The sequence below is a fragment of the Calliphora vicina genome, chromosome 3 (genome assembly GCF_958450345.1).
Source record: "Calliphora vicina chromosome 3, idCalVici1.1, whole genome shotgun sequence".
NCBI classification, from domain to species: domain Eukaryota; kingdom Metazoa; phylum Arthropoda; class Insecta; order Diptera; family Calliphoridae; genus Calliphora; species Calliphora vicina.
In genome coordinates, this window is record NC_088782.1 from 45,749,813 (window position 1) to 45,773,209 (window position 23,397).

Here is a 23,397-nt window from a genome sequence, read left to right on the forward strand (position 1 = left end):
TTCTCAGTTATTTATTTTAGACATAACACTAATAACTAAAATAATTTACACAGTTTCAATTAAAATTCATTAATATTTATTTTACATTTAAAATTTTTTTTGTTAAAAATATTTACATTTTTAGGAACTATTTTTATAGATATTGTTTTTTATTATTATTTCAATTGTTTTTTTTAACATATTGTTCCTTTTTTTAATTAGTTTTGCTCTTAAAGAGACTAGACTTTATTAAAAACTACATTTTTTTATATTAAAATTATAACTTTTTTTAAAAAATACATGGAAGATTTTAGGTTACAAATTGCATCGGCGATTTAAACATTCAGTTTTAGTGAAGAAGTTAAGTAACAGTTTTTAAATATGAATTAAATTGTTTAAGGCTTTATTTATAAAAATATAAGTAAATTTCAAATAGCTTTTATATTTTAAACTGATGATAGCTATTTGGATGATTGTAATTGTACAATAATTTAGAAATTTCCTATTTAATTTCAGAAATTTCTAATTATGTATATTACAGAAGTAACTAACTATAAATCCGAACATTGTAATTCTATTTCAGAATTTTCCATTTCAAAAATTTCCAATTGTACTTCAAAACTATCCAATTGTATTTTCGAAGTTTCCATTTGAGTTCCAGAAATTTTTAATAAAAATAAAAATGGATATTTCTGAAATATAAAATTCTGATAAACAAATTGAAAATTCTGAAATAAAATTAAAATATTTTGAAAAAGAATTAAAATGTTCAGAAATCAATTCTGAAATTCAATTGAAAATGATGTAGAAATATAACAAATTAATTTCATATAAAATGTTTTAATGCAGTATTCAATTGAAGCGTTTATTTCAAAAACCAGTTAAGCAACAAAAAATCCTAAATTGAGTTATTGGGTGATTACTGTTTTGTAAAGGTAAATGCATCATTTAATGCCCAAAAAATTAAATATTGCCCCCATTTTATGGTTTGGCAAAGACGAGAAATCCGTGTTTAGAGCAGTAAGAAGTCAAGTGACAGCGCTTGGCTAGTTTTATACTATGTAATACTAGGTCCTATTCAATTTGTTTTCATAAATGTTGCAGGTCTCAATGAAAAAAGTAAAAGATTTACTAGCTATTAAACCTTATATGAAGAGCTTTAGAGAAATATTTTTCAATGACCTACAAGCTGAATATATGCAGAACGAGCGTATGATTACGAATAGTTATTTCACAACAAATATGATGTTAAAGTGTTTAAAAAGTTAATTTCTCATTTTACATTTGAAGTTCCTAATAAAATTAGTACATTTTCTATGAAATTTAAAATAGTGATGGTTGTTTGTTTCAGAAACCAGTGAAGTACAAACATTTTATTATTTTTTAAAATATACGTTAATATAGATAAAAATAAAGTTTAATGTTTATCATTAAATGAATAACTTTTATAAGAAAAAATTTAAAAAAATTCTTTGATTTACTCAAAATCAGTAATTTGTTGCTTGACTGGTTTTATAAATAAACGATTCAATTGGAAAATTCTGAAATTGAATCGGAAATTTTTGAAATACAATTGGAAATGGTATAGAACTAGTGTTTTTTTACAACAAGTTCCAAATATGTAACAAGTTCAGTTTATTTGAAACTGATTTTCATCATAATTATAAAATTTCGTAAATTTAAGCATTTTAAGTTTCAATTCTTGAAAAAATCATAATTTTTCGAGGAATTTAAACCAAGTTATAAAGATTTGAAAAAGTTTTACAAATTTATACTGAATTTCTATAAGTTTTCTATCAAAGACATAAGAATATTTTCAAAACTGTTATCTCTTTCTTCTAATACTGAATGTTCAATTTCGTTTTCTTGATTTTTTTTTAAATTTTTTTAAATCAAAATTTCAATAACTTAAAATTAATTCAATTTCAATAAATTAAATGGAAGCATAACTTTAAAGTAAACATATTTGGGGGATTCAAACAGTCTCCTATTAAGTCATATTGTCAAAATGTCCTAATATTTTATTTTGTTTAAACTAAAATAATATATTAAAACATTATGACAATATGACTTAATAGCAGAGCATTTGTATACCCCAATTGTTTTGTGTTTTATACAAAATACAAAAAAAATTATATATATAAAGAATATTTATAATTAATAGAACTACATCACAGATTTTTAACAAATAAAACATTAAATTTTCCCTTCTATTTACTTTCTTCTCACACACAATCAACAACAATAAAAATTAAAATTAATAAAAAAATAAAAATAATAAAAAAAATTGTTTCACTTTGTCTGCTTAATCAAATAATCATCTATGAGGACAATAACTAAAATAAGGAAATAGTTTACAGTGTAACGAATAAAATCGCCGGGGATCAGTTTTCGTATCGAAACCATCAACCTTAACCACATTCCATTGATTTTTCATGAGAGCATAGCTGAAGGACACTTGATTTTGATAAGAGTCTGGCCGTATAAACTCCATGGGCTCCAAGTGTGAGTGGAAATTGTCGACAACAGTGAGGGGCACTTTTAGTAGATGTTCTGTAAATTGATAAAGAAATAATAAATATTATTTTATGTTGTGGTTTATTGTTTGCATTGCTGTAAACTTACCTATAATGAAACCCATGGTAACATCATCAGGAAATCTTATTTTATCTCCAATACTTATAAATTTGCCACCACCTGCTATGGGCAACATTTTTAATGTCAGGGCTCGACTTAAACAGAAGCCAGCACCACCTGTTGCAAACCAAAATGTAATCTTTTTATTTAACGAAGTATTTTTCTGTAAAAAAGAAAAAAATATAAAAATGAAAACAAAATCAGAAACACATAAAAATGGTAACAGCAAACAGAAAAAAAACTAACTAAGTACATTATTTATTAAAGGTTTTATAAAGATTTATTTTATATTGTGTTTTCGAGTTTTAAGATTGTTGTCGTTTTTTTTTTGTTGCTTCTTGGTTTTTTGGAGTTTAAGCTGATTTTACTTGGGTAGTAAAAAAAAAGGATTACAAATGAAGTAAATAAGACCAGAGGGGGAAGTTTTAAATTATATTTGTTTAAATTCAAGTTAACACTGTTTAAACCTTGTTTTAGGTAAATAGGGTAAGTGGGGACAATTAAATATCAGTTATAAATGTAATCATATCACTGATTCTAGGCTGTCGGGTCAAACCCTACCCTAACTAATAATTCAATATTAGCTTAATTCATTAAAATCTCAATTTTGAATTAAAAATGTGAGCCATACATTCCAAAAATAAATTTCAAACACATAATTCTTCAGCTTCAAAAGCTTTGAATAAAGCTTTAAATAAAAGCTTTTAATAAAATAATGAATTCATCGTTAAATTAATTCTTAAAAGAATTCCTTAAAACTTTGAATGAATCAGTTTAAGTTATTTTAAACCTAATACAAGCCCTACCCTAACTAATGAATTCTATTTAAGCTTAATTCATTAAAATCTTAATTCCCAACTAAAAACGTGAGCCATTCATTCTAGAAATTCATTTCAAACACATAATTCTTTAGCTTCTTTCAAAAGCTTTAAATGAAGCTTTTAATAAAAGAATTAATTCTCGTTAAATTAATTCTTAAAGGAATTCCTTAAACCTTTGAATGATTCAGTTTGAGTTATTTTAAATCTAATACAAGTCCTACCCTGACTATTTAATTAAATTTAAGCTTAATTCACTAACATCTTTATTCCCAACTAAAAACGTCCAAAAATTCATTTCAAACACACAATTCTTTAGCTTCTTTCAAAAGCTTTAAATAAAAGCTTTTAATAAATGAATTAATTCATCGTTAAATTAATTCTTAAATGAATTCCTTAAACCTTTGAATAACTCAGTTTAAGTTATTTTAAATCTAATACAAGTCCTACCCTAACTAATTAATTCAATTTAAGTTTAGTTCACTAAAATCTTAATTCTGAATTAAACAAATGAGCCATTCATTCCAAAAATCCAATTCAAACACATAATTCTTTAGCTTCTTTCAAAAGCTTTAAATGAAGCTTTTAATATAAGAATCAATTCATCGTTTAATTAATTCTTAAATGAATTCCTTAAACCTTTGAATGATTCAGTTTAAGTTATTTTAAATTTAATTATTTTAAATCTAACTAACTAACTAATTCAATTTAAGTTTAATTCACTAAAATTAAATTAATGAATAGCTCACAATTCATTCCAAAAATCCCATTCAAACACATAATTCTTCAGCTTCATTCAAAAGCTTTGAATGAAGCATTAAATAAAAGCTTTTAATAAACGAATTAATTCTTAAAGGAATTCGTTAAACTTTCGAATGATTCAGTTTGAGTTATTTTAAATCTAATGCAAATTGAATTAAAATAATTTTTCTTTATTCAGTTTTGTTGTAATCAATTACAAAATGAATTAAAGAAATTGACTTAAGCCTTTAATCATTCAATACATTTTAAAGCTATTTTGCATAGCTGTAACTTGTGAATAAAATACAAAATATAAATATTTTTTATATTATTTTAGTTTTTGTTTCCAATTATAAATACTTATTTTCCAAATTATTTATTAGTTAAATAAAGTATTTGTCTAATTTATTAATAATATTTACAGTTAAATTTATCCATATTTATATCTTTTAAAACCAAATAAATTATAAATATAATCATTTTATATTACTTTAATTAAATTATATTGATATTTTTTTAGAAAATAGTAAAATTTTATATATTCAAATAAAACAAAGTTGAATAAAATTTTAATTTATTTCATTTAGATACAAAAAAAATCAACTAATTTCTTTGGAATATTTATTCAAACAATACACAAAAAACTAAAATTATTCAAACAAAAAATTATTGAATAGAAATAATTCTAATAAAACTTTAGAAATATTTTTATTTCTCACAAATTTGAAACAAATAAATTTATTTTTCCAAAAATAACTGAATAGAAATAATTCTAATAAATGTTAAAGAATATTTTTATTTCACAATAATACTGATGTAAAATGTCTTCTGATTGCATTCTGAGTTGAAAAAGTTATTTTCGAAACGAATTACAAATTTTTTTCAGATTTAGCTTGTTTTTTCTTAGTTTGGGAATGGAAAAATTCCGGGAAATTCGGAACCCTAATTCTCTGATATCTAATATTCTATTTTAAAAACTACTACTTAATCATTGATTATCACTAGAATATGAACACAGATTTATGGTTTCAATTGGACGTTTATTACTAATTTAAATTGTGAAGAACAAAACTCATGAATTATTTTTGAAAACTGTTTTAAAGTAACTAGTTGTTCAAAATGATCGTCTGACATGGCATTCCTCCTAGGGCTATTTATCATTGAATTATTTTTGAGCATTGTTTTTGTTTTTTCGTAGCAAACGAAGGATCTTCTTCATAATCATCGGATGAAAAATCTTCATCGTCCGATCTCATTTTCACACACAAAAATATTTTTTTATAAAATTGTTCAAAAATTTGTTGTTAAAATATTTGACTTTATTTTCACAAATAAAATTATTCAAAGAAAATTTCTATGAATAAAAGTATTCTAAATTTTTTTGTTGAATATTTAAATATTTTTCTTTTTTTTTGGAGAAATAACATTATTCAAGGAAAATTGCTTTGAATAAAATCTATCAACAAATTTTCGAATAAGTAAAATAATATTTCATTTATAACTAATAAACTAAATTAATATTTAATTTTTACTATAAAAATATATTTTGAAAATAATTACATGTTTTCATATTGATTAAAATATTTTAAAATCTGTTCATTATATATTGGATAAAATACAACTTATTGTTACTAAAATACAAATAATATTAGTATAATTTTATGATTGTTTATTCAAAACTTTTAAGTATAATTTATTTAATATCGTATTCTATTTAAATCAAATAATATTTATTGCTTTATATTCTAAATAGATATATGTTAATTAGTATCCTATTTTGAATAATATAGAATGATTTCAATATAAATTTAATGTTTCAAATATAACTAAAATTCAAAAATAATTAAGTTGTTGGAAATATTTTGAATGAAAATATTCACAATTTACAGCTATGCTATTTTGTAATGGATTTGAATTCAAGAAAATTTTAATGATTCAATAAGGAATTAATACAATTAATAACTAATTTTCTAGACAATGAATTCAGTACATTTGAAGTACAAAGGAATTAAACCTATGAATAGATTAGAATTGGAAAAACATTTAATCATTCAATACATTTTAAAGCTATTTTGTAATGGATTTGAATTCAAGATTTGAATTTGAATGATTCAATAAGGAATTAAATCTATTAAGTGTGAATTCTCTAGAGAATGAACAATATAATTAAGTATATGAATAGATTTGCATTGAAGAAACATTTAACCATTCAAAACATTTTAAAGCTATTTTGTAATGGATTTGAATTCAAGAAAATTTGAATGATTCAATAAGGAATTAATTCGACTTGAAGTACAAAGGAATTAATCCTACGAATAGATTTGAATTGAATAAACATTTTAACATTTAAAAGGTATTTTGTAATGGATTTGAATTCCAAACAATTTGAATGATTCAATAAGCAATTAATTCTATTAAGAATGAATTCTCTAGAGAATGAATTCAGTACATTTGAGGTACAAAGGAATTAAGCCTATGAATTAATTCTTCACAAATTTATTAACGATAACATTTATTTTGATTTCGAAAATGGATTTATGAATTATTTTTTTGCGAACCTTTGATGGACGGGCGGATGGAGATCATTAAATCGACTCAGACTCAGAAAGCAATCGGTAGACTTTACAAATGCACTATAAACTCCACACTATGGTGGTGTAGGATACACAAATCAGGCTCCGTAAGGATGTGATGCGTGATTAGTGTCATAAGTTTCTTCTCTCTCGCTATTTGAGGAGCTTTTGAAAGCTCTGGAAAGATGCATATACAAAAGTGTTTAGGAAATTCTATATAGAGCTTTTATTTGTAAAGTCCTTTGTGACTGCTAAAGCTTGGAATAAAATGAAAGCTTGGAATAAAATGAAAGCTTGGGATAAAAACACCAAAAAAGGCTATTCATGACTCAGTTAAACAAATCATTTAAACTCTTACTTTCAATTCCCTTTTCATAAACCCCCTGGTTCAACTAGTGTTAAACACACAATACATTAAACCAATTTTAATCGAAAACAAATTAACTTACACAAAAACATTAAGACAGTTTAAATAACCGGAATGGTTGCTTAACCTACAAACCGTCTGTTTAAATGACTCCTGCTTCCAAGTAATTTAATACACAATTTTTTAACATAAAAACGATTTAAATTACCTGGCCACAACAACCAATATTAAACAATCTTCCTTATATTTAAAGCCCCAGTTAATGGTGCAGAAAATTATGACAACAATTAATAAATAAAAAACAAAACAAAAAAACCCTCCTTAAGAATTTATATTTAATTAAAATTCTTAACAAAAATAAAAGCAAATTAAAAAAAAATACTTACACTATCCAAATGTATTTCCAAGGGTGAGGAAATGCTGGGTTTACCCAAATACCAATCAACCGAGGGACTGTATTCATCTAAAAGTTTTACCAGGCGGGGTATATTTACATAATTGTCATCGTCAAAATGACAGAACCATCTGCAAAAGAAATTAAAAAAGGAAAACATAAATATTGTTGTTAGAAAACAAATAAAGGAATGAATGAATGAATGTTAAGTATTAATGTTAAATAAATATTACAATAATTTTTTATTAAATAAATGTTTAGGGCAATGTGTTATTATTTGAGTTGTTTGTATGTTTAAGATAATAGATGAATTTTGAGGTTGCTATTGATAAAAATAAAATAAATAATATTAGCCAGCCTTAAGCCAAGCTTTATATTGACATTTTTAACACAAGCCTTAAGGTATGCTTTAAATTTTAACTAATGTTGCTAACGGGAATGGAGATAGTCTATGTGGTGTTGGTTGGTGTAATGATTATTATGGCTGAAAACTAATATCTCCTGTCCGTTTCATACATATGGTCCTGCCTTTAAACACCTCTTTTCCTCTCATTTCTTTAAAACCTCTTTTTTTAAAAAAAGGTTTTATTTCTCTAGTTTCTTTTCCTTATTCTTTTCACTCTTTCTTATTTTTTTTTTCAATTTAATGCTTCATTTAAGATTTTTTTTCTTGTTTTTTTTTGCCAAAATTTTTCTGTGTCTAAATCTGTCAAGTCCTTTTAGTTTCATCCCTTAGTTATTTGATATTTTTTCAATATGATTTCTTGTTTTTTTCGTTTTGGTTTTCTCGTTTAAATCTTTAATATTTTTCATGTAAGAACATGCACATCTTTAAAAAAGCTTAAACATTTTATGTTTAAGACCTTTATTTTGGATGAATTAAATTGTATTAATTTAAAAATAGCATCCATCCTTAATGCGAAAGTTGCAGGAAATTTGAGATTTTTTTTGTTATTTAAGATGGGTTCATATTTAGGCTTTATAATTTACTTTTTTTATTATTTTCCAATAAATTAACAGGAATAAAAATGATGGGTATTAATTGACAAATAAATTTGAACACTTTAATCTGAAATTGAACGGAAGCTGCTGGCAAAATTAAAAAAGAAAGAATATCGAGAAGAAATGTTGTAAAAGTTAATTGGATTTATGAGGTTATAGAAAGTGATCTTTGCGAAACTTAAGCTTACATAGTGAAATAGAATCAGTATGAGAATGTTAATAAATTTTGAAAATAAGGATATAAGAGTTTTAGTTTAATGTAACACAAGATTTCCGTTTTCTTTTCAGTAAAACTACCAAATAAATTTGTCGGTTTATTAATGTTAATATATTAGTTGGAGTATTACTCAGTAATGTGAGGTTAATTCCCTTTATATAACATTATGACTTCCCAGGAATGAGTTTGGTAATTCAGATTCATCAAAACTACTTGTAATATTGTCGTCTCACATTATTATTTTTTTTTTGTAAAACATTAACAGATAATGCTAGCAATCATAAGATATGATCACTAATACAAAATGTGTATGACCTTGAAAGCCTTTATTATATTACTTGCTGTTATTTACTCTTACAAAGTTCAGGTAAGAACAACTAAACATTTGTGTGAAGTAGAAGTTATGTGTATTTGCAAATATTTAAACAATGTGAACGAGCCTTAAATTTTATATTTGAATGATAAGTTATTTTAAAGGTTAATTATGTAAATTTATCTTGTCAGAGGATGTGCCAGTTTAATTTACTGTCAAAAATTCTTTTATAATGTTAATTGCAACATTTTCTGTCACCCATTTGTAGACTAAAGAAATGTACTGTCAAACATTTCTTTATATTATTTAAAAGCTTTGCTCACAAATATGTTCTCAAAGCAATCTTTTTACAAAAATGACTCTTTTTAAAACATTTCAATTTCTTTTTTTTTTGTTCATGAAAACATTTCAAAATACGCTTTAACTTTGCTCTAAAAAAAACAAAATTAAGAACAAGGTCTACTTTTTTTTGGAAAAAAACAGAATGTTTAAATGTTTGTGTTACAAACAAACAAAAACTTTTCATTGTCTTTCCAATTTTAGTTTTTTTAAAAAAAAAAAACATGTTTCAAACTAAAAACACACATAGAAATTTTATAATAAAATTGACATGAAAAACTTAAATGCTGCTGCCTGGCTGTGTCACACATAAAGGCAACATACATACAACATGTTGTAACTAAAACAAAAAAATTAAATACAAAAAAAAATGTTTAGCACAACTACTATACACAAACATGAATGAACTAGTATCTCGTTTATGTATCTCGAATTTTTTTCTTTTAATAATAAAAAAGCAACATAAAAAGTTATTATATTTTAAAACAGAAATGTTAAAGTGTAAAAAACGTTTAAATGGAATTATACAAAAAGAAGAAAAAAAAAAACATGAACAAACTACATTTTTACTGTACAACAAGTGACACAACAAATTAAAAGAATTTTTTATTTTAAAAGGCAATAAACTATTTAAGCAAAATTTAAATATAGTAGTTTTTTTATGGAAATTTCTAAAAGAAAAAGTATTTGACTTACTTTTTACCACTTTCCAGAAAAACATCTAGTTCCGCTGACATTTTACAGCACAAAGCTTTGCGGAAATGTCCCTGAGAACATTTGGTATTGATTAAGTGACCATCTGGAAAAAGAAAAATAAAAAAACATGATTTAATAAATTTGTAAAAATAAAATAATTTGAGTTAATTTAAGCCAGTGTAAAAAATATGCCTGTATTTTGCTACTTTTGTATATTACATGATGCCAATAATTGTCATTTGTCATCTAAAAGCCAAATACTAAAAAAATTGAACTTCAAATGACCTACATAGTTACATACTCATTTTAAAAATAGTAGTATTTTTAGTACTTTTTTCTTAAACTTCACAAAAAATGGGCATAAAACTGTTTTTTATACTTAAGAAATCGATTTAATGATTTAATTTAATTTTGATTCAAATTAAAAAAGTAGTATATTTACTACTTTTTTAAAAACTCCCTAAAAAATTAGTAAATTAGCTACAAAATCGAATTTATGTTTTTTCTTTATATTGTTTTAGCAATCCCGGAAAATATAAAGCATTTTAAGTAAAATTCAAAAGGTAGTATTTTTACTAAGTTTTCTTAAACTCTATAAAATACGCTTAAAACTCATTTTTATACTTAGAAAATAATTTTAAAGAGGTTTAGTTCTGAATTTAATGAACAAAATGTGTTTTGATTCAAATTAAAAAAAGTAGTATTTTTACTACATTTCAAAATTAGTAGTAAATTATTTACAAAAAAGAATTTATGTTTTTTTTTAAATTCCGGAAAATATAAACCATTTTAAGTAAAATTAGAAAAGTAGTATTTTTACTATATCAAATGCTCTTAAAACACGTTTTTAAGCTTAGGAAATAGTTTTGAAAGGTTTTTATTTAAAATTTAAACAAAAAAATGCTGTTTGTTTAAAATTAAAAAAGTAGTATTTTTACTACATTTTAAAAACTACATGAAATTAGTAGTAAATTATTTACAAAAACGAATTTATGTTTTTCTTAATAGTGTTTTCGCAATTCCGGAAGATATAAAGCATTTTAATTAAAACTAAAATAGTAGCATTTTTACTACGTTTTCTTAATATTTATAAAACGAGCTTAAAATATGTTTTTATGCTTAGGATGTGTTTTTAAATAACTTTTGTTGCTAATTTAAGTAAAAAAGATGAATTTGAATTAAATTTTAAAAAGTAGTATTTTTACTACATTTCAAAAACTCTATAAAATTAGTAGTAAATTATATACAAAAACAAATTTATGTTGCCTTTATATTGTTTTGGCAATTTCGGAGCCATTTAAGTCAAATTAAAATAAGTAGTATTTTTAATACGTTTTCTTAAACTTTATAAAACGCGCTTAAACGTTTTTATATTTAAGAAATCCTTTTAAAGAGCTTTTGTTCCCAATTTAAGCATAAAATTTTAAATTTTAAAAATAAGTATTTTTACTACATTTCAAAAACTCCATAAAATTATTTGGAAAAACGAATTCATATTTCTTTTATATTATTTTGGCAATTCCGGAAAAATATAAAGCAATTGAAGTAGTATTTTTTACTACGTTTTCATAAACTATATAAAACGCCATTAAAATATGTTTTTATACTTTGGAAATCTTTTTAAAGAGCCTTTATTCCAAATTTAAGCAAAAAAATATGAATTTTTATTAAAATAAAAAAGTAGTATTTTTATTACATTTCAAAAACTCCATAAAATTAGTAGTAAATTATTTAGAAAAACGAAATAATGTTATGTAAGTAATTCCGAGAAAAATTAAACATTTTAAGCAAATTTTAAAAAGAGTAGTATTTTTACTACTTTTTTAAAAAACTCCTAAAAAGTGTATTAAATACTTATTTTACTATTAAAAACTGTTTTAAAGAATGTTCCTGCTAAAGAAGCCTGTTTTTGAATACCTTCACGTCCAGCATTGGTTGCATATGGTAAAATTTTAATAAAAAATCAAGTAAATTTGGATTTAGTTTCAAATAAAAATCATTTCCATAAAAAATTTTATAAATTATCAAATATCACAATATTAAGGACAGACATGGAATGCACTTTTTTTTATTTTAGTGAATCAAAATCTTAGTCCTTATGATGAAGTCTTTGTATGATCACTTTACAGTAGTTTTTTTAAGAATTTATCAGGAAATTAAGGGCTTTTCTTATATGTAAAACGCACAGCCATTTACTAGTTTTATTAAAATCTTATAAATCCAATAATGTCTATAATATTTAGCTAAAATTATAAAATAATGCAACATATTCTTAAACAAAATACAGCATTAAGTCATTCATTAAAATTCTTTTAAATAAAAAAATGTTCTGTTAAAGATTTTCAGAAAAAAAACCTTAAATAAAATAAAACGAACAGCTAGCTCATTATAGAAATATTTTTGAAGTGTAGCCACAAAACTCTTTCAGTTTTTTTTTTTTAACAGGCATAACGCAGCAAACAAAACATACAAAGGTGCGCCCTAATGAGACAAAAATTATTGAAATTTTTAAAATAGTTTTATCGCTTTATCAATTTAAGTGAAACACACATTGAGGAGAAAAAAAATATTTTAAAGATAAAAACATAAAAACAAACACACACAGACATTTACGCATTTTTATTTCAAACATATATAAGTATAATTGGCTACAAAATCCATTAATAAGGGCCAAAAAGGTATTTGACAAACCAAATCGTTTATAAGGGGGCAAGAAGAGAAAACGAAACACTAACAATCTATATAAATAAATGGTTTGTATATTTGTATCTTATGGGGAGTAAGTGTGTGTTTGTTTTTCTGTTCTTAACGGTTTTGGTATTTGGTCCTAATCAAAATTCCAGTAGTCATGTTATGTGTTCGTTGATGCCTTTTGATATAAACGTGCGACCAGAGGATAAATTACTTTTGGAATGTATTTTTTTTTTTATTTGTTTTACCAATCAAATTTTTTTTCTCGTTGTGGCTTCTGTGGCCTCACATTTTACTAAGAAATATGATTTTAAATTAAGCAGGTCTTTTTTTATATTTTATTTATAAGTTATGGAGTCTATTTGGTTGGCATGTTAGTTCAGTGATCTTCGTTTGTAATTTATTTAATGTTTGATTAAAATTAATAGATTTGGTATGATAATTGTGTGGCATAGGATGGAGTGAAGTGACCAGAACACCCAGTGGCAAGTAAGGAAAAAGGGTTAAATACAATTTTAATTAATTAAAATTAACAAACTTTAAATAAAAATCCTATTAATTGTATTGACAACAATCTGATACTTTGTAACTTGTTTGTAGAAAACATAAATTATAGTTCTGAAAAGTATGAATCAGGAATTGCAATGAAATTTTTATTTCTCATCAAAATAATAAACAAGAAGCACTTTTCTCACCTTCAGAGTACTACTTTCAATAGAAAATAGTTTTATACAAACATTTTTCTATAGAAAATATACTGTTTGAACAAAATTTAAAAAAGTAGTATTTTTACTACATTCCTAAAACTCCAAAAAATTTTATAGAAACTAAAGAGTTTTTGTCAGTAATTCCAAATATGTCAAAAATATTGATTTTGGTAGAAAATTTAAAAAAGTAGTATTTTTACAAATATTTTATAACTCTTAAAAAACTAACATTTTATTATATAAACACATTTTTCTTAACTGAGAACGATTTTATAGAGCTTCTGTTAAAAATTTAGTAAAAATATGCTACTTTTTAAAAAAGTAGTATTTTTACTACTATTTTGTAGTTCTTACAAAAGTAATTTTTTATACTATAAACACTTTTTTCGTAATATTAGATGATAACTCCAGCAAAAATATGTATTTTGGAAGACAATTAAAAAAGTAGTATTTTTACTACTTTTTCATAACTTTTAGAAAACCTACTTTTTATTATATAGAAACATTTTTCATAACTAAAAACGATTTTATAGAGTTTCTGTTAATAGTTCCAGTAAAAATATGCTATTTGGAATACAATTTAAAAAAGTAGTATTTTTACTACTCTTTTTTAGTTCATATAAAACAATTTTTTTATAGTATAAACACATTTTTCATAACAAAGACTGATAATTCCAGCAAAAATAAAACTTTTGGAAGTAATTTAAAAAAGTAGTACTTTTACTACTATTTTATAACTCTAAAAAAACTAACATTTTATTATATTTTTCATAACTAAGAACGATTGTACAGAGTTTCTGTTAATAGTTTTAGTAAAAATATGCTATTTGGAACACAATTTAGAAAAGTAGCATTTTTACTACACTTTTATAAATCTTATAAAACTATTTTTTTTATAATACAAACACATTTTTCATAACAACGAATGATAATTCCAGCGAAAATAAAACTTTTGGAAGCAATTTAAAAAAAAGTAGTATTTTTACTACTCTTTTGTTGTTCTTACAAAACTATTTTTTATAATATAAACAGATTTTTTATAACAATGAATGATAATTCCAGCAGAAATATAAATTTTTCAAACTAATTAGAATAGTAGTATTTTTAGTACTGTTTTTTGTAGTTCTTACAAAACCAATTTTTTATATTATAAACACATTTTTCATAAAAATGAATGATAATTGCAGCAAAAATATAACTTTTGAAAGACAATTTAAAAAAGTAGTACTTTTACTACTCTTTTATAAATCTTATAAAACATTTTTTTTATGCTATAAACATCTTTTTCGTAGCACCGAATGATAATTCCAGCAAAAGTATAGCTTTTGGAAGACAATTTGAAAAAAGTAGTATTTTTACTACACTTTTATAAATCGTATAAAACTAATTTTTTATAGTGTAAAATATTTTTCCAGCACAAATTTAACTTTTCAAAGACAATTCAAAAACGTAGTATTTTTACTACACTTTTATAAATCTTACAAAACTATTTTTTTATAGCATAAACCCATTTTCCATAACAATGAATGATAATTTCAGTAAAAATATGCTATTTGGAATTTGAATTTAAAAAAGTTGTATTTTTGCTACTATTTTGTAGTTCTTACAAAACCAATTTTTTATTATAAACACATTTTTCATATCAAAGAATGATAATTCCAGCAAAAAATTAACTTGTGGAAGACAATTTAAAAAGTAGTATTTATACTACTCTTTTGTAGTTCTTACAAAACTAATTTTTCATATGAAAGAATGATAATTCCCGAAAAAAATACAACTTTTTGAAGACAATTTAAAATAGTAGTATTTTTACTACACTTTTGTAAATCTTATAAAACTAATTTTTTGTAATGTAAACAAATTTTTTATAATTGTGAACCATTTTAAAGACTTAAAATAATTCTACCAAAAATGTGACATTCGGGTAAAAAATACTAATTTTACTACTATTTTGAAATACTTATAAAAGTAAATCTACTGAAAATTATAGACAAATGTTTCGTGCGTTTTACTAAAACATTTCCCAAATTGAAACTTTTCTCTTAAACACAATATTCTTTCAAGGCCAAATGAAAAGTCTTTGAACTTCATTTCTTATGTGTGCAATAAAAACTTTCACCAACCTTGGCAAATATTTATGCAAATAATTTGAAAAACCATTTATTCTGTTTTACCTAATCCCCAATGATTTCATCATAAATCTGTCTTAGACTAATGGGATTTTTGCTTTTGAACTTAATTGCCTGAAAAAATTTGATTATTTCTTGCTTTTCAAAAACAAAAAATTTACAGAGAAACCAACCTTAAAGCATTTAAACTATATTTTGTTGCTTGTTCAAAAAGAAATCAAAAAAAAAACGCAGCGTTAATTTTAATATCCACTTAAAGGAAATTTTAAAATGGAATTTAATATGTTTGTGTCTGCTTGAACATCATTTGACAGCTATAAAAATCAAACATAAATCAAAATAAATGCAATATCCTGCTCCAAAAGCCTCACACATACACCCGCTCCTTCTGAACACACACAATAACAGAAATGAACAAAAAACAAAACCAAAACAGCCTTAAGAAGATACATAGACAGACAGACAAACAATGAGATGAGACTTAAAAGACTAAAAACGAAATCAGCAATCTATAGATTATTTCAGACAAAACATTTTTGCATACATTAAATCACACAACAAAAAACAAAAATAAAGTAAATGCTTTAGCTGAACAAAAGAGAAAACCAAAAAAAATGGCTCAGATATTCAACAAAAATAATCAAACTGAACTGAAGTGTCTGTTGGGAGCTAAAACGAAAAAGAACAACATTTATATTGCGTGTGTCTGAGCTTAAATGTTTGGATGGATGGATGCGTTATGTTGAATATTTTGTTTTACCATTTTTATTTATGGTGCGCTGCTTCCTGTTTATGCGTTTTCAGCCGTTGTACATACGATTGTTCGAACAATCGTATTTCAATTTTGGGAGTATTCATCAAAAGACGCTAATTGCTTTCTAAAACTTGGCAATTTTCACAAGCCCGTACATGCATGAGAATACGCAACAAAATAATAGGTAGAAGAACTACAGTAAAAGCTGTTAAAACAAGGCAATTTACACAGTGTAGTGGGACAGCATCAAAATAGTTTGAAAGAAAAGAATATTTTCTACAAAATTTAAATGAAGTAATATTTTTACTATTTTGAAAATTCATTAAAATTACTACTAAACTAAATTTGTATTCAAAAATGCTTTAAGAAAGACCTGAAGTCGAAATTTAAAAAAGTAGTATTTTTTACTACTTTTGAAAAAACGCATAAAACATCCAAATATACTTTTTTGTGCCGCTTGTGTTTTAAATAAAAATTTAACACATTTTAAGACAAATTTGAAAAAAGTAGTATTTTTAGTACTTTTTTTTAAACTTTATAAAACGCTCTTTAAACGTGTTTTCGGACTTATAAAACCTATTTCAACAGTTTATATTTAAAATTTAAACAATTAATGGATTTTGAACCAAATTTAAAAAAGTAGTATTTTTACTACAATAAAGCAACTGACTAAAATTAGTAAAATACGACTTAAAAACGAATTTCACATGTAATTTCACAAAAAATTAATAATTTTAAGTAAAAATTAAAAAGGTAGTATTTTTACTACTTTTTGGAAACTCTTTATAAATTTTAAAAATTACATATTTTATGCTTAAAAGCAGTTTTAAAGAATGTTTTACAAAAATTCTTATAAAGATACATACAATTTCAAGAAAATAAAAAAGTAGTATTTTTACTACAATAAATCCACTACCTAAAATTAGTAATATACGGCTTAAAAGACGAATTTCACAAGTAATTTATGGTACTTTTGCCACTCCGTAAAAAATTAATAATTTTAAGTAAAAATTAAAAAGGTAGTATTTTTACTACTTTTTGAAAACTCATTAAAAATTTAAAAAAAATTCATATTTAAGGTTTAAATACAGTTTTAAAAAAATTCCCATAAAGATAATACAATTTCAAGAAAAAAATAAAATAAAACAACTGTCTAAAATTAGTAAAATATGGCTTAAAAAACGAATTTTACATGTAATTTGCTATGATTTTGCAACTCCGTAAAAAAATAATAATTTTAAGTAAAAAAAAGGTAGTATTTTTACTACTTTTCCAAAATTTATTATAAATTTTAAAAAATACATAAAGAATGTTTTTTAAAAAATTCCCATAAAAATTATACCATTTCGAGAATATAAAAAAAGTAGTATTTTTATATTAATGTTGACTAATTATCTTGTTTCCCATTTTCCCGAAACCCGGTCCATTTTGTAAACACTACATTGTAACGTTCTTAAAATTAAAGCTAAATAAAAGAAATATAATATTAATTTTCTTTTAGACACAGATAAAAGAATAAAAACAAAACCAAACAAAAAAAATATATTCCGAATATACTACGCTGCTCAATATTTTGTATTAAAAATAAAACCTATACGTATGAAGAATGTATGTATATAAAATTCCAATTTAGTCGCACATCAAACCACTCCGCCTACTTGACCGCCTTCTACTGGCCACTGTTGTATTGCCAAACAACATGATAATGAAGCTGAAGCTAAAGCAGATGACTGTTGATGTTAATATTGATATAGCTGCTTGCCATTATAATAATTATATCAAAGATAATGATGAAGTAAACATCATTGTAAGAACAATCTAAGAGTAAATGATTTTTTAGCTTGTTATATTCTTTAAAGAAAAGTTGAAATAAACCAACAATAACCGTCATCACCCAGCAACCATTTACCACCAAAACAACAGCAAACAATTACCAAACATGAGTTTTAGCAGGTCTGTCGTCTCTCCAGCTCCATCTATCTAACTGCCTCGTTTTGTGTGTTGAACTAAACATTTAAAGCTTATGATTTTTAAATACAATATTACTCTACTGCCACCAACACTAACCGACCAAACCAAACAGCAACAACAGTATCATCATCATCGTCATTAATGGCAGCAGTAGTCATAAGTATTAGCAACATTGAAAGTACTACTACTACTTCTGATGATTTGTATGATCATCATCGCCATCATCACTATTAACATTATATTGTTGCTTTAGATTCCCAGGCAGGCCTTAATGCTGCTGTTTTTAATACTATTAGGTAGATACAAATATAGCTGAACGGGGGGCTTTTAAATTAAAGCATACTTCTCTATAGAAAATACTGTTATACACAAAATTTTCTATAGAAAATACTGTTATACACAAAATTTTCTATAGAAAATACTGTTATACACAAAATTTTCTATAGAAAATACTGTTATACACAAAATTTTCTATAGAAAATACTGTTATACACAAAATTTTCTATAGAAAATACTATTATACACAAAATTTTCTATAGAAAATACTGTTATACACAAAATTTTCTATAGAAAATACTGTTATACACAAAATTTTCTATAGAAAATACTGTTATACACAAAATTTTCTATAGAAAATACTGTTATACACAAAATTTTCTATAGAAAATACTGTTGTACACAAAATTTTCTATAGAAAATACTGTTATACCGTTTCTATAGAAAATGCAGATATACAGAACATCTATCTATATATATATAAAAATTAAATGGTCCATGTATGTAATGTCATCACGTGAGAATGGCTGGAGCCATTTGGCTAATTTTTTTTTTATTCGATTCGAAATTTTCAAGAGATGGTTTGTAAAGAAAAAAAATTCCGTGTAAAACTCGGAAATTCTTTTTTTTTGAGTTCAGTCAACAGTAATAAAAAAGCTCCCTAAAGTATGCAGTACAAATTTAGATATTTCATTTGCAAATAAATAAGAACAGGCTGGTGTGCGTGGGTTGGAGAAACTTGAAGAACTAACATTAGTAAATGCTACCGGGCGAAGCCGGGGCGATCAACTAGTTTTCTATAAAAACTACGGTCATACAGGACATTTTTTAGAGAAAATACTTTTGTACAAAAAACTGTTACACATCCAATTGTCGAATAATTTTAATTGGCTTCAGCTTCATTGCATTAATGGTATCTGAGCAGATATTCAGGTCACGAATGACAGCAAAAATATCAACAAGGAGTTCAAAACTGCAAGTTTGCCTCTCTTTTTGACAAAAAGACACTAATACTTTCTTATTTAAATTTGATTTAGTTGACTCTGCAAATGTCGAATTTTGTACCAACATAGCGTCATATGCGCTATGTACACCGATTCCTCGGCGGAGATTATGGTGAATGTGTTTCAGCGGTTTCAACGTGCGAGAGATGGTTTGTGCGGTTCAGAAGTGGTTATTTTGACACGGAAAACAAAGATCGCCCAGGCCACAATCCATGAATATTTCTGTCAAACTCAACAAGAGCTTGCAACATCACGAGCAAGCAAATGGATTCATTCAAAAGCAGGGTAAAATTGGGTACCAGCCTGGCCAACCAGCCAAATCGATACCAAAGCCTAATATACATGGCGGTAAGGTAATGCTCTGTATTTGGTGGAACCAAAACGGTCCTATCTTTGATGAGCTGCCTGTACCGAAATGCTTGAAGCGAGCATTGGCCAGTAATATTCCATCATGACAACGCTCGGTCACATGTTGCAATACCTGTTAAAAACTATTAAGAAGGAAGTGATTGGGAAGTTTTGCCTCACCCGCCATATAGTGCAGACCGTGCCCCGTCCGATTACTTTTAGTTTCGATCGCTGCATAACGCTCTCTCTGGGATACGCTTCACTTCAGAACAGAGTATCCGATATTGGCTTGATTCGTTCGTGGCCTCAAAAGATGAGCAGTTCTCTTGGTTTGGAATCCATATGTTGCCAGAAAGATGGGAAAAGGTCATAGCTAACATTGGCCAATACTTTAAATAAATTTATATTGTGCAAATGTTTCAAAATAAAAGCTATACATTTAAAAGAAATCCTGCATTTTGAAGCCCAATATAAAATTAAATTTAAATATTTTTTTTTATATTTGAGCCTATTTATTTATTGCTACCCCTAATACTTTCATTTCTTTAATATTGGCTATTTTGATTGTTGATTACTGGCGATGCTGATGCTTGTGCTGCTGCCGTTTTGTTCCCCAACCTCATTCTCATCTGTTTAATATTGCTTTTTTTGTGTTCTTTTCATTTGCTGCATGGCCCATATAAACTTTAATCTTCTACCGATATTCATTAATAAACACACACAAAAAAGCACAGAACAAAAAAAAAAAGTTATTAAACAAAATATAAAAAAACGATCCTTTTCACACAAATAAACAAAAGAGAAAAACTGACAAAATACGTTGCTTTCGTATTGTAAAACCCTTTTTTCATTATAATTTCCATGATGATTTGTTTTGTTGGTGCTGGTGGCTGGTGCTCTGGCTGGTTATTGTGGTATCTGTAGTGTTGCAAATGTGCTGAATAATGTTGCGCCCGCATTTTTAATTGAATTGCAAAATGAGTTTTTTTTAGTTTATTGTGTATTTTCTTTGTTTTTCAAACCAATTTAAATTTATTTTGTTTTTAGTTTAATTTAAATTTGATTTAAATGAAGCTTTTGGAGTTTTGTTTTATGTAAACTTTCACACATTTTTTGTTTTGTTTCATATTTGAATGATAGTGTGTTTTTTTAATGAGATTCTTGTTTTTAAATTAAAAATTTTTAATTTAAATTTAAAGCTTAGGGGGATTTTGAATTAAATTTGAATAAATTGTTATGACAGAGACAAACTACACACGTTTGACCATTAAATTTATAAGGGTCATATTTTTAAGAGAATATCTTTTACAATTATAATTTAATTCAAATCTATTTAACTGTAATTCATTTAAATATCTATTTAAAGGAAAAATGGCCTTTATAATAGCTTGTTTTACAATTTTTACAACACTTACTTGTCTTTTGTTGATAATATGGGTCATCAGTATCCGTAAAGAACCAAGTCTAAAAGCAAAAAGAAAAAACAAAGAAAACAAAAATTAAATAAAACATCATTAAAATTAGACTATCGTCGTATTATTATTATTTATACTCAAATATAACCAAAACTTTATGCAAAAAGTTTTTCTGTTTGTGCAATTCCCTGCCTCTATTTAGCTTTATCTTTATTTTTATAGCCTTTAAGCCATATCGTTTCAATTACAACTAGTTTAGTTAAACTTTAGTTGAATTTAGTTTAGTTTATGTAACCATAAATATATATTTACTTAACAACTTATAGAGATTCTTCGTATTCACAAACGTATTAATACATTTCATTTGTGCTTAAATATAACGAAGAGAACAAGAAAAAACTACGTATTTGTAAATCAAAAAGTAGTTTTTGTCAAATTATAGCAAAAGTTTGGCTCAACATCAGTTAACAAAAAGAACAGAGTATGAGCAAGAAAAACTTTTCTGTTTACAGCTTTTCCTCATCCTGTCAAAATGATGTGCGCCCAAACTTTTAGCACTGACAGCATTCATTGGCGAGAGAAAAAAAAACTATTGGTATTTGTGTATTTTGGGGGATAAAAATAAATAGACAAATATTTTGTAAACTTGTATTAAGTTGTCAATATATTGTCGCTTTTCGTTATGTTTGTAGTTGTTATCCACCGAATCAGAGATTTTAAGGAACAGAAACTAATTGCCATGTTTTCGCATTTGTATCTACGTAACTATTTTATTGACAAAAATCGTTTTTCTAGTCCTATTTTGATGAAAACTTTAATTTTTTCAAAATAAAAGCTTTTATTACAAATAAAGGTTTTTTGTGGTTAAAGTACCATTTCTGAGAAAAGCTTTTTATTGTGAAAAATTTATGTTATTTTTCAACAACATTGAGAGTTTCAAAATGGATTATTTGTTTAAAAAAACGTTTTTTATTATGGAAAAAAATCCTTGTCAAAAAGCTTTAATATGAAAAATAATTTTTCTTGTAAAATTCTCTTACCCCCATTAACACGAAGTCTGGTTAGGCCTTAACTAATAGTTATACTGTCGGTTAAAATTATTTTTGTATGAAAACTGTCAGTATAACTATTAGTTAAAACATAACCAGACTTCGTGTTACTGGGGGTTATTAATATAACAATAACTTTTCCTATGAAAGAAGCTTTTTCTTATGAAGAACTCTGTTTCTCGTCAAAAAAATTTTCTTCACACAAAATAAAATCATCACAAATCTTTTTCATATGTATAAATCCATAAATTTGTTGTGACGAAACCTTTTTTGAAAAGGTTTTCTATTTAAATATATATTTCGTGTAAAAAAAGCTATTTTTTGAACAAAGTATTTCTTGTGGAAGAAGCTTTTTTTGTTGAAAATAATTTTGTTGTCGAAAGATTTGTTTCTTTTCTTGAAAAGTGTTTAATTTTCATTTATAAACGTTTACTTTAAAAATTATTGCTTATTTATGCTTTTAAAAAGGCTATTTCTTGCAAAAAGAATTTTTTTCATTTGTTATTGTGAAAACGAATATTTTTCTTATAAAAAGAGCTTTTGCTTATAAAAAAAACTAATTTTACCAAAAAAAAGCATTTGTATTTAAAAGACCATCTTCTTGTGAAAAATAAGAAAAGTTTTTCTTTGTAACTTTTAAAAACGGAGTTGCGATTAAAAAAAACTTTTTCTTAACAAAAACTTTTGAAAAAAAAAGCTTTTTGTTTTTAGAAAACCTATTTCATGTAAAAAACGTTTTTTTAATTCTTATTAAGAGAAAAAGTGTTTATTGTGTAGAAAAGCTTTTTCTTGTAAAAAAAAAAGCTTTTTCTTTTAAAAATGCATTTTCTTATAAAGAACACATTTTGTCAGGAAAAATGTTTATTTGTTTTAAAAATAGCGTCTCATTCTGAAAAATAAGAAAAGCTTATAATTATAGGAAGAGCTTTTTCTTATAAAAAAAATTCTGTAATAAAAAAAGCTTTTTCTTTTAGAAA

At 24.9% G+C, this 23,397-nt stretch overlaps 1 protein-coding gene across 1 annotated transcript in view; it reads right to left on the bottom strand.

The window, feature by feature from the left end:
• Positions 1-2,249: 2,249 nt before the first annotated feature.
• The window catches only part of fng (Fringe glycosyltransferase), a 49,417-nt gene continuing 28,269 nt past the window's right edge, over positions 2,250-23,397 (bottom strand). The window contains exons 3-7 of the mRNA XM_065503454.1: positions 21,372-21,420; positions 10,077-10,179; positions 7,502-7,640; positions 2,605-2,779; positions 2,250-2,532 (exon numbers count right to left, since the gene is read on the bottom strand). Coding sequence (XP_065359526.1) covers positions 2,297-2,532; positions 2,605-2,779; positions 7,502-7,640; positions 10,077-10,179; positions 21,372-21,420 — 702 coding nt within the window. The 3' untranslated portion in view covers positions 2,250-2,296. The remainder of the gene's footprint in view (positions 2,533-2,604; positions 2,780-7,501; positions 7,641-10,076; positions 10,180-21,371; positions 21,421-23,397) is intronic.